At 53.1% G+C, this 14601-nt stretch overlaps 1 protein-coding gene across 3 annotated transcripts in view; it reads left to right on the top strand.

The window, feature by feature from the left end:
* GRIK4 (glutamate ionotropic receptor kainate type subunit 4) overlaps positions 1-14601 on the top strand; it is a 249226-nt gene that overhangs the window by 128303 nt on the left and 106322 nt on the right. For all 3 annotated transcript variants that reach the window (XM_015563865.1, XM_015563862.1, XM_015563864.1), the window contains 2 exons: positions 4098-4195; positions 7866-8031. In XM_015563865.1, the coding sequence (XP_015419351.1) occupies positions 4098-4195; positions 7866-8031 (264 nt within the window). The remainder of the gene's footprint in view (positions 1-4097; positions 4196-7865; positions 8032-14601) is intronic.

Below are 14601 nucleotides of genomic sequence, written 5' to 3'. Positions count from 1 at the left end.
GGCTGAAAGCAGGTTTCTGGGGTTTTGTTTAGCTTCTATATGTTACAATGTTTCTTAAACTGCAAGTTCAGAGGCCGGCAAGGCAGGCGGGGAACGTTGCAGTCCTCTGTCACTGAAGCAAGCAAGCCTCATGTTCAGTTTAAGCTTCCTGGCTGCCAGCCGCCATCTTGGCTGACAGTTAATTTGCATATCGCCCCTGATTAGCCAATGGGAAGGGTAGCGGTCGTACGCCAATTACCATGTTTCTCTTTTATTAGGTAAGGATTGAATAGCCAAGCCTCGTAGCAGGTCTAACTGCTAGTGTAATTTGGAATTAATTATGAATATAAATTACACCTCAAGCTGTCTGCAGCACTGTAATGTGGTGTGAAAACACTGCGATGTCTGTTGGCAACGAAGACATCGGGGCTATTGCTAGACTGCAGTTTGCCTAAATTCAATGTTAAAAGGAGTGCTGAACTTCACTTAGGGTTAGAGAAATAATGCCCTTCCACACCCCCTCATGTTCACAGGCCACTGTTCTTCACCCAGATCCCAGGCACCAGGCTAGCAACCCCTGGTCTAGTGAGAAAGAAACACTGACAGGCTCAGGCGGGCAGGACAGGGCATGTTCTGGGTGCGAGGAGCGAAGGGAGGAGGCGCGATGGAGAGAGGCTGAAGCTACATGACGTCCCTTAGAGTTTACTGGCTCATCCAAAGACAGCATTTACAATTACATCTTGTTTTTTATAATGACATGATCTAAGAGGAACACGTGCTCATTATAGAGAGTAGAGAAAAGGGGGTGAAAATCATTGTGTCCGCTGCCACATCCCAGTTAGTCACTAGGGCCCAGGCAAGGCTGGCGAGACGGTGGCTGGGGCACTACCCTGAGGGCAGGGGAGAGTGCATGAATATGCTCTGCCCTCACGTGTCTGTCACTTTTCTCATTAGTGACATGAAGGTGATGGTAATAGTACCTACCTCATGGGTGGTTTGAGAAATAAGTCAATTCCTAAACGTGCTTACCATGGGCCATAATTAGCATTCAACAAATGGAGACTTTTGTCACATTGTCCAGTCATTTCTCAGTGCAGAACTATTTTCTGCACTTGCTTAGCTATAGCCTTTATATATCCATATATATCCACTAGTGGCCTGGTGCATGAAATTCGTGCATGGGGAGGGTGTCCCTCAGCCCAGCCTGCACCCTCTCCAATCTGAGACCCCTCGGGGGATGTCTGACTGCTGGTTAAACTGGCAGTCAGACATCCCTCTCACAAGCCAGGACCACTGGCTCCTAACCACTCACCTGCCTGCCTGCCTGATAACTCCTAACTGCCCCCTCCACCAGTCTGCCCACCCCCAACTTTCCCTGCCAGTCTGCTCACTCCCAACTGCCGCCCCCCATTGGCCTGATTGCCCCCAACTCCCCCACCCCTTGCTGTCCTGATCGCTCCTAACCATCTCTGCCTTGGCCCTGCCACTATGGCTTTGTCCGGAAAGACATCCGGAAGGTCTCCCAATCTAATTAGCATATTACCCTTTTATTAGTATAGATACGTATAATTTTATTCCCTGCTTTTTCTCTTAATTTTAATATATAAAGATTTAAGTACTATTATAAACTGTTGATAAGCATTTTAAATGCCTAAACAATACTCCCTTTGTGTATGTGACCCAGACTCTAGATAACTATTCCCTTATGACTAGACATTCAGTTTATTTCCAGTTTCCCACGGAGCTGGGATGGGCGTCGTGGCTTTCGTGCAGCTGTGGGTATGTGTGGCAGGAGCACAGAGCTATGCTTCGGGATCACTATGTGCCTCAGTTTGGAGGACAGGTTGGAAGTGAAGGATCCTGGAGACAGAAACCTGTGAGGAGGCCGACCTGCAAGAGTGCCGTGGGAGTGGGGAGGAGGGAATGGCAGGGCAAGGTCAAGTGGCCAAAGCCTGGCCCCTGATTGGTATAGCAGTGAATAGAGCTGCTGAGTGTCAAGGGTGACTGTGGTTCTGAGCTTGGGGAGCTAAGAGAAGGGAGTGCAATGGTTAAGCACATGGGCTTTGGTGCTAGATGGATCTCCAGGTTCAAGCCCAGCTCTACCACATTACCTGTGTGATCTTGAACAAGTTCCTGAAATTTTGTAAGCCTCAGTTTCTCCATCTGTGAAGTGGGAAGAACAATGAATGTTCATCCTAAAAGTATGAAAATCAAATCTGATGATGTATGGCAACTATACAGCAAATGTGATATAGTGGGCAGAATAAGAAGATCAGGGTAGCATGTCAGCACCGCTCTAAGAATGTTGCATGTACTAACTCATTTATTCCCACAACAAGCCCAGGGGGGAGGTGCTGCTAGCGTTTCAGTTCCTGAGATGAGGAAGCAGGCCCAGAGAGGGGCAGCAACTCGCTATAGGTCTCACAGGCAGAGACAGAGCCCAGACTTACCCAGACAGTCTGGCCTCAGAGTTTGTGCTCTTAATGACTGTGCATTCTGCCTCTCTGTGTGCACATCCCTCCGCTGACATCCAGCAGGTGGTTGGAACTTGACTTTGTAACCCAGGGTGTCAGTCAGAGTGAAGGACTACCTGCGCAGAGATATGAGCAGAGGCCTCAGGCCAGGGTGAGATTGCCCAGGGCAGAGAGACCTGGACAACCTCTGACTTGAGCAGGTGAGAAGAGCCAGCAATGAAAGTGAGAAAGAGCACTCAGAGCAGTGGGTGAGAAGGAAGATTGGAAGGTGTCTGGGAACCCAGAGGTCATGGTGACCTTGGAGAAGTAGACCCAGTAGGCCGAGGTGGGATGGGGACCACACCTATAGGGCATGCAGAGGGGGTGAAGTGGCTGCAAGGAGCAAGCAGACGATTGGGTGACTGTGAGAGTGCGGAATGTGCCCTGGATGGCTTCATCAGACTTGCACTCCAGTGCTGGCTCTGACTTCTCTCAGGTGTGTGACTGTAGGGGAGTCACTGAGCGGCGCTATGATGCTGTTCCTCACGGGTAAGATCAGAAATGAGGACCCCCTGCAGCTGCTGTTGGGCTTTGAGGGCCCATGAACGTGGACAATCTAGCAGGCTGAGGTCGCCTGAGAAACAGCTAAACTGCAGCACATTCTTCAAAGGTGCAGTCTGGTCATGCCACGGGGCCCCCACAGGTCGGTGGTCTGTGCTGTTGCAGGACCCCTGCCTTAGCTGCAGGCTGGGAGGACCTTGCAGATCTGTCATCTGCTGAATGTGGCACTGGGCATGAGCCCTGGGGCTCCCCGTCCCCACCTGCGCCCACCAAGGCCTCCGCTGGCTGTGTGGCCCTGATTAGGATGCTGCCCTCAGAGGAAGAGACCTGGTTGCAGGTGTGGCTTTGCAGCTGATGCCACAAGGAGCACCCTGCTGCCCCTCCACCCCAGGTCACAGCGTGAGAAGTGGCTCCACTTGACTGTGGTGAGAGGTGGAGGGAAAGGTGCCAGGATCAAGCTTTGCATTTAGGGGAAGGATGTGGGACGGGGCCTCCGCGCCGATGGAGGAGGGGGCTGCTGGGTTCTGACATCATAGTTCGCCCTGAGAATTAGCTCATGTTTTCTCTGTCTGTTTCCCCTCATCTCCCCTCCTTCCTTTCTCAGGCTCCCGCCCTGTGAAGTCTCAGATTCTCTCCTCCTTTTCTTACTGCATGTCCCACCCATTTGTGCGCTCACTCGTGAACATGCACTGGCACCTGCCCTTAGGGTTTGAGTCTGATGAGAGAAGGGAGACATCTGAACAGCAACCCAAATGCAGTCGGGGCCGGGGGCTGGGGGAGGGAGAGCACGGGGGGGGGGCGGGCAGTTCTCACCACCAGCCTGTCCTTTGCTGGTAGTCAGAGGACTTAACACACCTATTGGTGTGGCCATGTGTCTCCACAGCCTGGGCCACTTCCTCACTTAATACCACCCATAAGCGGCATCAAAGTCCTGGAGCCCAGCCGTCCAGGGGGCTAGGCGGGCAGGCAGCAGGGGTGGAAGGTGAGGGGCAACGGGAAGTGGGGATTTGGGAGGTCAAGACCAGCAGCGCACTGGCTGCACCCTGATGAGTTTCTTTTCCTTGTTTCTTTCCTGCTCCTGCTCTTCCCCTGCTGCCGCCTCAGTGTGTCAGATCCTCCCCAAGGGCGTAGTCGCAGTCCTGGGACCATCCTCCAGCCCGGCCTCCAGCTCCATCATCAGCAACATCTGTGGGGAGAAGGAGGTGAGTGCTGGGCAGACTGGGGGTGACCGCAGGCTGCAGCCCGTGCCCACAGATGCCGTGGGCTCAGAGGCCAGAGGCCCACGGGTGCCCAGTTTGTGCCACTAATAACAAGAATGTAAATGCAGATCAGGAGTGTCCTTCGCAGGACGGGCACCTGTTCCAGGCTGTTTGGATGGAGGGGACTGGAGCAGGTTTCACACAGGATTTCAAGGATGTTGGGTAGAGGGGGGATTGGGACTGGGGTGGGTGGGGGTGGGGATCAGAGGGCAGAAGTCTGACTCCACGTGACAGAACCTGTTATGTATTTAGACATTGGGACTCTGGGGAAGTGGAGTTGCTACATTTGATGGTAAAATAGTTTGAAAACTTGTTTTATAAGTTCTCTAGAAAGGATTCTATTTTGCTTTCTACCTCATTCACCAAGTCCAGTGTTCACTCGTCCATCAGCAACTTCCTCGGCAGTGCCGCCTCTACCTGGAGTCTCTCCCCTTCAAAGTGCTGAGCCATTTCCTGTAGTTCTAGTTCCATGGGAGATGAGGATGCTGGCGAGGCTTAGCAACAGCCTGCTTCTGATTTCAACTCTCTCCCTCGATCCCTAGAGAAACAAGCTGTGAAGTTCAGCGATTCTGCCTGTTGCTGGAATCATTCTTAGGTCTTCCCAGAATCAACCACTTCTTTCCCTTCAAGCGACCCGGAATCCTCTCTCTGCCCCAAGCGCCTCTAGTCAGGCCCTTCAGGGCCGGAAGGAGCTGGGGAGGGGCAGAAAAGAGCACTGGAAAGGGGGGACCAATCTTCCTCCTGTCCTAGGGACTGGAGGCTCCGCCTGGGGCGGCTCTGGCTCTTAGAAATAGGACAGGACCCACTGCAGGGAGAAACTCCTCCGCATGCTGTGCAAGGGCAGTGGGGCACGTGCAGCCTCTGCCCTGGCCCTCGGTGCTCCCTTGATGCCACCACTTCTCCGGTGACCAGAAGGCTGAGTGATCTCCCTCCCAGGACCTGCCCTCGGAATCATCACGCCATGAACGGCCTGCAGGCCTTGCTGCCCCACCCCCGCCCCCAGGGTCCGATCTTCCAGGGCCTGGAGCTGCTCTGTAAACCGAGCCCCTCACCTTCCTGCTCCTGGCCCAGTCCAGGGACCTGCCCAGCCTCATCCCCTCAGGAGTCCTGAACGATGACTCTCAGCCAGCCCAGGTCTCACCCGGGCTTCTGCCCCACTGCAGCCCCCAGCGGCTCAGTCCCGGGCCCAGGACCTTGGACCTGGAGTGTAATTTCCATCTTCTTGCTGGGCTCCAAATGAGAGCTCACCTCCAGCTGTTGCGATCCTCCCACATGAGCTTGCCCAAGGACAGCTCCTCACTTTCTCTCTTCTGTTCTCGCCTTTTCTTTTCTTCCCTCCTCTCCCCTTCCTCCCATCCTGTTTTCCTCAGGGTTCCATAGAGACCTTCCCCTGAGCCCACTCCAGAATGGCTTCCTTCTGGGCCTCCTTGGCTGTTTTATCTCAGTTTCGCACACCCCTAACCCTCTGGGCATCGTAGCCCAGAAGTGGCACACACTCCTCATCTGCTCCCCAGCTGCCTGTGCTGCCCGGGCTGGCAGGACAGCGCCCTCCTTTGCCTGGCCTTTTCTTCCAGAGCAGCCTTTGCTCTCCGTTCAGATCATGCATGGCTTTTAATATTTATGAGGTTGAACTGCCTTACCCTGAACCCCCTCAGCTCCAGGGAAAAGAAATGGAGTTCTCACCAAGGAGCTCATTTCTTTGAGGGCTGCTAGCACCCCCTGGCCCTGACCGCTGCTCTCTGCCTGGCTGCCCTTCCCCTCCTGCTCACCTCTCCTGCTCCCACCTCCACAGATGAAATATCAGCAGGCGTGGCCAGACTCTCTCTTCCTGGCTCACTAGAGTAGCTGGTGGCTTCCCCAGCACCCTCCCAACAGTGCCCCTCCCGGAGCCCCTCAGCCTCGCCTCCTGCACACACAGCTCCAGGAGCTGGGCCGGAGCCGCTGCACTTTGGGAAAAGGGGTACAAGGAGGAGAAGGGGCACTGCTGAACACTTGCTGTGTGAGGCAGTGAGCGCTCCACCCCTCACTCACAGCATCTCATTTCATGCTCCCGAAGCTCCAAGAGGCACCTCTTGTCACCTCCATTGGAATGAGCTGGGCGGGTGAAGCAGTTTGCCCCAAGCCGCACCACCTGGATGCAACCAAATCTTTAGACTTTAAAACCCATTTGTCCTTCACTTTCCTGAGCCCATGGATTTGAGGGCATTCCTAAGGGTATCATCTCCCGGAGGTGAGTGTGCTGCTAACACACCCTGGCGGCTGGATGTCCATTGATGGCGGCCTCGGCTAGAAACACCCAAATGTGTCATTCAGGCCCCGCCCCTATGCCTGCCCGGCCTGTGCTTCCATCTTGCTCCTCTGTGACCTTTATCCTTCCAGGGTTCATTCATTTTACACAAATGATATGGGATGCAAAATACAAGCTGGGACACAGCGTTCTTTATGACACAGCTTCACTCTTCTGAGTCCTGGCTCCTGACTCGCAGGACTCTCCCAGGTCTGCACTTTCAGTCTCTGCTGGAAATAGTGGCTGCCCTGTCAGTTCAAGGGTTAATCCTCGTTGAATTCAGACATTTCTCTCCCCATCTCTGCTAGTCCTTCCTCTCCCCTCATGCGGTTTCACGGAGATCTGGCCTCTGACCGACTTTCCTCAGAAGCTTAAAATGATAGGGTCACCGACTCCTGCGAAGACCATCTCAGCACATGGCAGACTGGGCTAGCCAGTGAACGCACCACCAGGAAGTCCTTCCTGCTGTCTACCCTCAGTCCTACTTGCTTAAAGCCACTCTAGAGCCATGCTTGCTGTGATTTGGGTCCCATAGGCCACTGGTCCTCAGGGAGGAGTGTTGAAGCTCCAGCCCCACCTCCCACAGGGGCACAGAGCAGCCTGCAGCTCTCCTGGCTGGTACCAGGGGTGAGGGAAACAGAATAAAATCAAGGTGGATGGCAGCTTATTATATTCGAACTGTCCAATGACCTACCCTGTAGCCTGAGCTACCAACAAAGTAGCCATCCCAGGCTGTGCTATCGCTTTCCAGGAGAAGAGAGGCGGAGTCAGGGGCAGAGTCTCTTGGGAATGTCAGAAACAGAGGCAGAAGGGAGCTGACTGCCCCTTGTAGACACAGCAGGCATTTATGCGCCTGGCTCCACTCACAGGCTCTCCACGTGGCTTCCTAGCCAGCGACGCCTCTCTCCACGTGCATGTTCCAAGGTGTGGGAGCGGGCTGGCGCTCTGCTGGGCCGGTGGCCTCGTCTCTTGGTCCCCAGGGCACTGTTTTTCTTTCCCTGCCATCTCTGCTCTGATTTACTCAGGACAACTCAAGGATTGTGAGGATTATGCCTCCGAGAGCCACTTGTCGAGCTGCTCAGCAGTGGGCCGTTTCTTCCAGAATCAGTCCCAAGGTGTACAGGGCACCCACATAGTCCTGGAGGGCCTCCCCTGGCCCGCCTGCCTGCAGGGCTGTCTAGGATGCCATCCATGGGTGCCCTGAGGCTTCTGGCTCTGTTTCCCGCTGGTGGGAGGCAAAGGCCCAACATAAAAATCCTCTAGCTGCTTTCTCCCTCTTTCTGGACCCCTCCCCCACCTGCTGCTCATTTTTGCTCCTCCTCTCAGGTCCCTCATTTCAAAGTGGCCCCAGAGGAGTTTATCAAGTTCCAGCTCCAGAGATTCACCACCTTGAACCTGCACCCCAGCAACACCGACATCAGCGTGGCTGTGGCTGGGGTCCTGAACTTCTTCAACTGCACCACGGCCTGCCTCGTCTGTGCCAAAGCGGAATGTAAGCCCCGGCCGCCGGCTCCCGGCAGCCCCAGTCTGGCTGGCTGATTTCAACCTGGTTGCTGCCCTGGCTGGGGACACACAGAAAGGGGGTGCTCCCTTAGGTCCCAGGGCTGATAATCAGAGGGCTTGGCATTCCCGTGCTTACCTGTGAGCACGCCTTCTTGGCTGGCTTTCCCCAGAAGCGTAAAATGATAAAGCAGCCGACCACCGGAGACACCCCAGGGCCCCTCAGACTCGGGGCCAGCCCAACACAGAGAGCTTCTGCGTGGCTGTGTGTCCCTGTGTGCGCACACGTGTGTGTGCATGTGAGAGCAGGAGCAGTCTGCCTGAAAGAACCCCCTGGGCACGGCAGAACAGAGGGGACTGGGTTACAAGGAGCATGGCCAACCTCCAAGCCTTAGTGCGTCTGCAAACCCAATTCCCACCTCTTCAGCCTCGCTGCTGAGGAGAGGCAGGGACACAAAGGCGGATGCCTTTGTACTTCATGGGCTGAAGAACTTCTTGCCTGGAGAGCAGGCTTTGCTGATAGAACAAGGTCCAAGGTCACTTTCTGATAAAGCACTTGTTTTGGAAATGCATTTCTCTGCCTCTCAGACAATTATGACATAAGCTTGGTGTCTATGAGATGTAGCTCATTTGAGCAGCACTTCCCAGAAAACCCTGGCATCTGTGCACCTAGTGGCAGCCACGACCACATGCCATGGGCAAGTGCTGACCGTGGGCTGTCAGCAGGGCCCAGCACCCACGCCCCAGGCATCTGTCTGGGCAGCTCGCCGGCACATTCCTACCCTATGGGCCTCAGTGGCTGCACGGGCAGGGCTCTGCCATGCCCACCAGGGCTCCTCTCAGTAGCTGCTCAAAACTGTTCGGCACACTGACGTCCTCCCTCCTCCCTGGAATCCTGAAGGCATCTGCAGACATCGCCCTCCCTGTCCGGAGCCACTGTCCTCACCCACCCTGGCGATGGTGGCCTCCACATGCGCATTCTCTCACCACTCAGCAGACATGACTTTCTCTGTACTGCAAGAGAAGCAAGAGCAGCAGAGTCCCACTGTGTGAGACATCCCCCCTGCCCGCCCCCATCCACACTCTACTCTGATTCCACCCATGTCCCCTGCAGTCAGTGTTCTTCAGTTCAGGGTCCAGTCCAGATCACTGGCTGCATTTCAGGTGTCATGTCTCTTCAGCCTTCCTTCAACTAGATCTGTCTTTGTCTCTCAACTTCAACGTTTTGAAGAGTAGGGGCCGGTTATTTTGTAGAATGTTACTACTTCCTGCTTTGCAATAACTACCTGTGGGAGATGATTGGAAGGCACATGAATATCCTGCTCCTTAGAGCACATGGAGGCCTGTGCCTGCATCACATCACTACATGATTGCCAGATAGTGGGCTCAGCGACAGCATTCTTTCTGCATTTGTTGGTGAGCAGTTTGCAGTGAGGCTCTTGTCTTCTCCTTACTTATTTAGTTCTGTCAGTATGGATCCACGGATTCCGATTTTATTCAATGGCTATAATCCGTTACTATTATGACTTATTTTGATGCTCGGATTATCCCAGATGTGGCGGTGGGAGCTCCTGCAAGCTGGCTTCTGTGCCTGTCACCTTTGAGTGCCTCTTACCTCTGACACACGGTGGTCGAGGTCCATGCCCCAGCCCAGCCCAGGGCTCAGCCATTGGCTAAGGACCCCTGTTTTATTGTCTTGTTTTGTTTGTTTTCTGTGTTTTTTAAGGAATAATAGAACCCTAGGTCTGAAAGCTAGGTGTGCTCATTGCCACCGAGGTGTCATCTCTTATGTCCTTTCAGTGGATAACCAGGAAAATATCCCTTTCCTCTCATTCTTGCCTTTCACCACTTTATATTTGTAGTTCCTTTGCCTCATCATGAGAGGCCTGGCTCTGAGCAAAATCAATGTATTTACTCCTTTGTTTAATTCTACAGCCCATAAACTTGCTTCAGAATTACTACACCCATACCACTGCTAATAATAAACTTTCTAACCTATGAAGTCATGTAAGTTTTTTTTGCAGTTATTTTGCCCCTTTTATCTTCAGAATGAGGGGAGTAAAAGTACTCTAGCTAAAAGTTACTTGGGTTCTTTATTTTTTACTTTTTTTAATATAGTTATCTATTTAGTATATTGTTAAGTTTATTTGTCTGTGTTTATTTTAAACTTTGAAGTAAAAAAAAAAATCCTTGTTGATTTAACTTCCGGCATTTTAATTATGTGTTTTGGTGTGGCCCTCTTTGGGTTCATCTTGTTTGGGACTCTCTGTGCTTCCTGGACTTGTGTGTCTTTTGCTTCACTATATTGGGGAAGTTTTCAGCCATTGACTTTTGGGAAAGGTTTTCTGTCTCTCTCTCTTCTTCTGGGACCACTATGATTCAAATGTTGGTATACTTGATGTTGTCCCAGAGGTCCCTTAAACTGCACTTATTTTTTTAAATTTCTTTTTCTTTTTGCTGTTCCAATTGGATGTGTTCTGCTCCTTCGTTGCCCCAATCAGAGGATCTAATCAGAGGATTAGATCCTCTGCTTCCTCTAACCGGCTATTGATTCCATCCAATGTATTCTTCGTTCAGTTATTACATTCTTTATTTCAGATTGGTTGTTTTTTATGTTTTCTGCCTCCTTTTTTATGTTTCCTATTTCTTTGTTGAGATCATTGAGCATCCTAATGACCAGTGTTTTGAACACTTTATCTGATAGATTGCTTGTCTCTGTTTCATTTTGTTCTTTTTCTGGGGCTTTGTACTGGTCTTTAGTTTGAGATGTATTTCTCTGTCTCTTCATTTTGGCTGTCTCTGTGTGTTTGTTGCTATGAATTAGGTGAAACAGCAAACTCTCCTGGTCCTGCAGGAGTGACCTTGTGTAGGAGGGCTCCTGTGTAGACTGCGTGTCAGTGTCCTTGGCAGGCCAGTGGGAGCTGGAGCTTGCATGGGCCACAGGGAGTCCCTGGGGGACAGGCCTTACGAAGACCTGGAACTATAGCTGGAATGGAAAGGGCCAAGGAAAGTCCCAGAGGCAAGCTGAATTGGACCCTTGACAGGGTGGCTGGACTTGTTTCTGGAGTGGGCTCAGGCCTCCCAGAGTTCCTAGGCTGAACGGCAGCTGCAGGTGGAGCCAGCTGAAGGGATCCTGGACATAAGCTGGGCTGTAGCTGAGGGACATGTGGTTGCAGGAAGTTCTAAGGACAAGCCACACCTGGGCTGGACCTGCAGCTAACGTGAACTTGAATGTGACTAGAGGAGGTCTGGGGGCGAGTTATGAGGCTGGAAGCTGGAGCCAGAGCTGCTGCAGGTCAACCTCTCTCTCTCTCCCTCCCTCTCCCCTCTCCCTCCCTCTCCCTGTCTCTCTCTCCCTCCCTCTAGCCTCTCTCCCTCCCTCTCTCCCTTTCTCTCTCTCCTTTTCTCTCTCTCTCTCTCTCTCAGAAGCTGTTCGGTCAGCCCCCGTTCTTCTCCAGGGGGAACTGCTCTGTCTGTACATGTCATTCTTTGCGTTGCTGGAGAGGGGAGTGCAGGGTGTTCCCATTCCGCCATCTTGGACCAGAGCCCATGTGTGCTTTTTACATCACTTATCGCTTATTTATTACAACCCAGGGCTTGGAAGTACTAGCATTTCTCGTTTTAAAGCTAAATGAAATGTAAAACTCAGTTCCTCCCTCTCACCAGCCACATTTCCAGTTCTCAGTGGCCACATGTGGACAGCGCAGATCTAGAACTTTTCCAGCAGACATTCCACTGGGCAGCGCTACTTAGATGGTGCGTGCTTTGTGAATAACGAGTTTTGTGGCCCTCCACTCAAATCCAGAAATGTCAGGTACCACTCTGTTCTATTTCCCCTTGTAGAGATGCAAGGCACATTAGCATGGACACTGACCTGTCCTATACCAAACAACTATCTTACCTCCTCATCTTCCAAACAGCTTTGGCCATGAGCCCAAAGGGTGCTAAGCTGGAAGCCCATAGGATGCCAGTCTTCAATAGAACATGGCTGGGAAACCTTGTGTTACCCAGGTGGACCCCCTTGTGTGGGATCCTAGCACCATTGAATAGGGTAACAGAGTCAAGACTCCCCTGGAAATTTCTGCCACAAGCCCCCTCAGGCAGGACAGAACCAGTGCACCCCCTGCTCACAGCATGAATGTCGAGGGACAAAGCACAGGCTATAAACATCTCCAGGCAAAGGTTCTCCTGCAGTTTTCCTCAGTGCTGGGTACAATGTCTCACCAACCTGCCAGGAAGTTCTTTCTTGTGTCTAGCCACAGTCCCACTTGCTCTCAATCAACTGGGCCCTGGCAGCTGAGGCCCATGCTGGAAACACACTGAATTTGGGAGACTGATGGCAGTGCAGAGGCCACGTTCTTCCCACCCCCATCTTTCCATCAGACAAGGGGACAGTCTCCACGGCCATGCCAGGCACAGACTGTCCTGCTGTGAGCGAGAAGCCACAGTCTCTTCCCCACCCCCGCCTTTTCCCTCTGGCCCGTGTTCTGGACCTCTCTGCCCATTCTTGGGCCGAGCTAGGTGTGGGATGGGGCAAAACCAAGAAGTGAGTGAAATATGTTGTTCAAGCATTTGAACTAATTAGGTGCCCCTTCCCCACCAGCAATACATCAGAGCCTCGTCCTGCTCCCTCATCTGCTCCGTGGAACAATCTGAAGCCACACGCCTGGGCACGTGTGCCTGGCAAGCAGGAGGGGGATGGAGACTTCTAGATTTAGGGCACCGTGCACAGTGGTGAGCTCCCTGTGCTCACTAACCCTCCCCACAGTCCTCTGAGATCGGGATTATGCCAGCTGCCTTCTGGGAACATTGACATTTGTAAAAGCAAAGCCTGCACCCAAGGCATCAGCTGGTGGAGAGGAAGTGATGCCCATGGAAACGGGTGTTTATCTTGTTTTTTGATACAAGGGTCCTCTGCTTTCATGTGGGCATTTGCGTCATTGCCCTCTGGCCCTGTCCAACCCTGGCCATGTCTTTCACAGCCTCTCCATCACCCTCCACCTGCACTGGCCCCCTGCCTTCCACATCCCAAAGCCAGCCTTTCTCCTTCCCAGAACATCAGGCCACCCACATCCCGCACAGGGCTGTGGGGTCCTCTCATCCTGAGCTGGACTTGGAAGGACCCCTGCTGGACCAGGGCCCTCCTGGAAGAACCCTTGGTTTAGGCAGGGATCGGGCCTAAACTGGCAGTCTGACATCTCTCTCGCAATCCGGGACCACTGACTCCTAACTGCTCACCTGCCAGCCTGCCTGATCGCCCCTAATCTCTATGCCTGCCTGCCTGATCCCCCTAACTGCTCTCCCCTGCCAGCCCAGTCGCCCCTAACTGCTTTCCCCTGCCAGCCCGGTCACCCCTAACTGCTCTCCCCTGCTGACCTGATTGCCCCTAACTGCCTCTGTCTCTGCCTCAGCCCCCGCCACCATGGATTTGTCCGGAAGGATGTCCGGAAGATGTCTGGTCTAATTAGCATATTACCCTTTTATTAGTATAGACTAAGGCCGGGTGCACGAAATTCATGCTCGGGCAGGGTCCCTAAGCCTGGCTGGCAATCAGGGCTGATCTGTGGGGTGACGGGGGGCAGGGTGATCAGGGTGCCTGCTCACACCAGCCTTCGCTGGCCTGGTGTCACCCACTCACTGGCCCCACCCCCTGCCACCACCACTGGTTGGGGCCTGTGGGATGGGGAAAGCTCCTGCATTGAGCATCTGGCCCCTGGTGGTCAGTGCACATCATAGTGACCGGTCGTTCTGCCAGTCATTATGCCGTTCAGTTGATATGCATATTAGAGTTTTATATAGAAAGATGCTATAAAATAGTTTAACTGAATCCTGAAAGGAATAAAAAAGATACCTACTAAGAAGGGATCAATTTAAGAGAGCAGAGCCTAGCAGCCATTTCTGCACAGGGGCCTCTCACGCAAATTGCACTTCTCTGGGAGAAGGTTCTACACTGAGCTGCCAGCTGATTCCCCCTCATGAAGCAGTTCCTGGAATCCTAGTTTGACCAATATGGCTGAGGCTTTCTCCATTCAATCGGAGCTGCCCAGGTCTTACCAATCAGAGCATCTCTATTCTGATCAATTAGAACAGTGCCTTTGGACCAGTCAAATGTGAGGATCTGGTGTTCTCATTTGCATGAGGATGGACAAATCAGGGACCAGAAGCTGGGACTTCTGTCCATATACTAGTAGCCAGCTCCCCTCTGGCTTGGAGTGCACTTTCCATAGCAGCTGGAGGCTGCCTTTCTCAGGCTGCAACTGAAGCACTGAAGACATCTCAGAGATGTCTCACTGGAGCCGAGCAGAGTGCACTAGCAGCACAGAGCAAAGCCAGGCAGACTGGTGTGGATTGGCGTGGAGCGGGCAGAGCAGGCAGACTGGTGTGGCCTGGCATGGAGCGGGCAGACTGGTGTGGCATGGCGTGGAACGGGCAGACTGGTGTGGACTGGCGTGGAGTAGGCAGACTGGTGTGGCCTGGCGTGGAGCAGGCAGACTGGTGTGGCCTGGCGTGGAGCGGGCGGAGCAGGCAGACTGGTGTGGACTTGCATGGAGCGGGCGGAGCG

The sequence above is a fragment of the Myotis davidii genome, unplaced genomic scaffold, assembly GCF_000327345.1.
Source record: "Myotis davidii unplaced genomic scaffold, ASM32734v1 scaffold799, whole genome shotgun sequence".
Classification (NCBI taxonomy): Eukaryota; Metazoa; Chordata; class Mammalia; order Chiroptera; family Vespertilionidae; genus Myotis; species Myotis davidii.
This window is presented reverse-complemented; position numbering and strand designations above follow the sequence as displayed.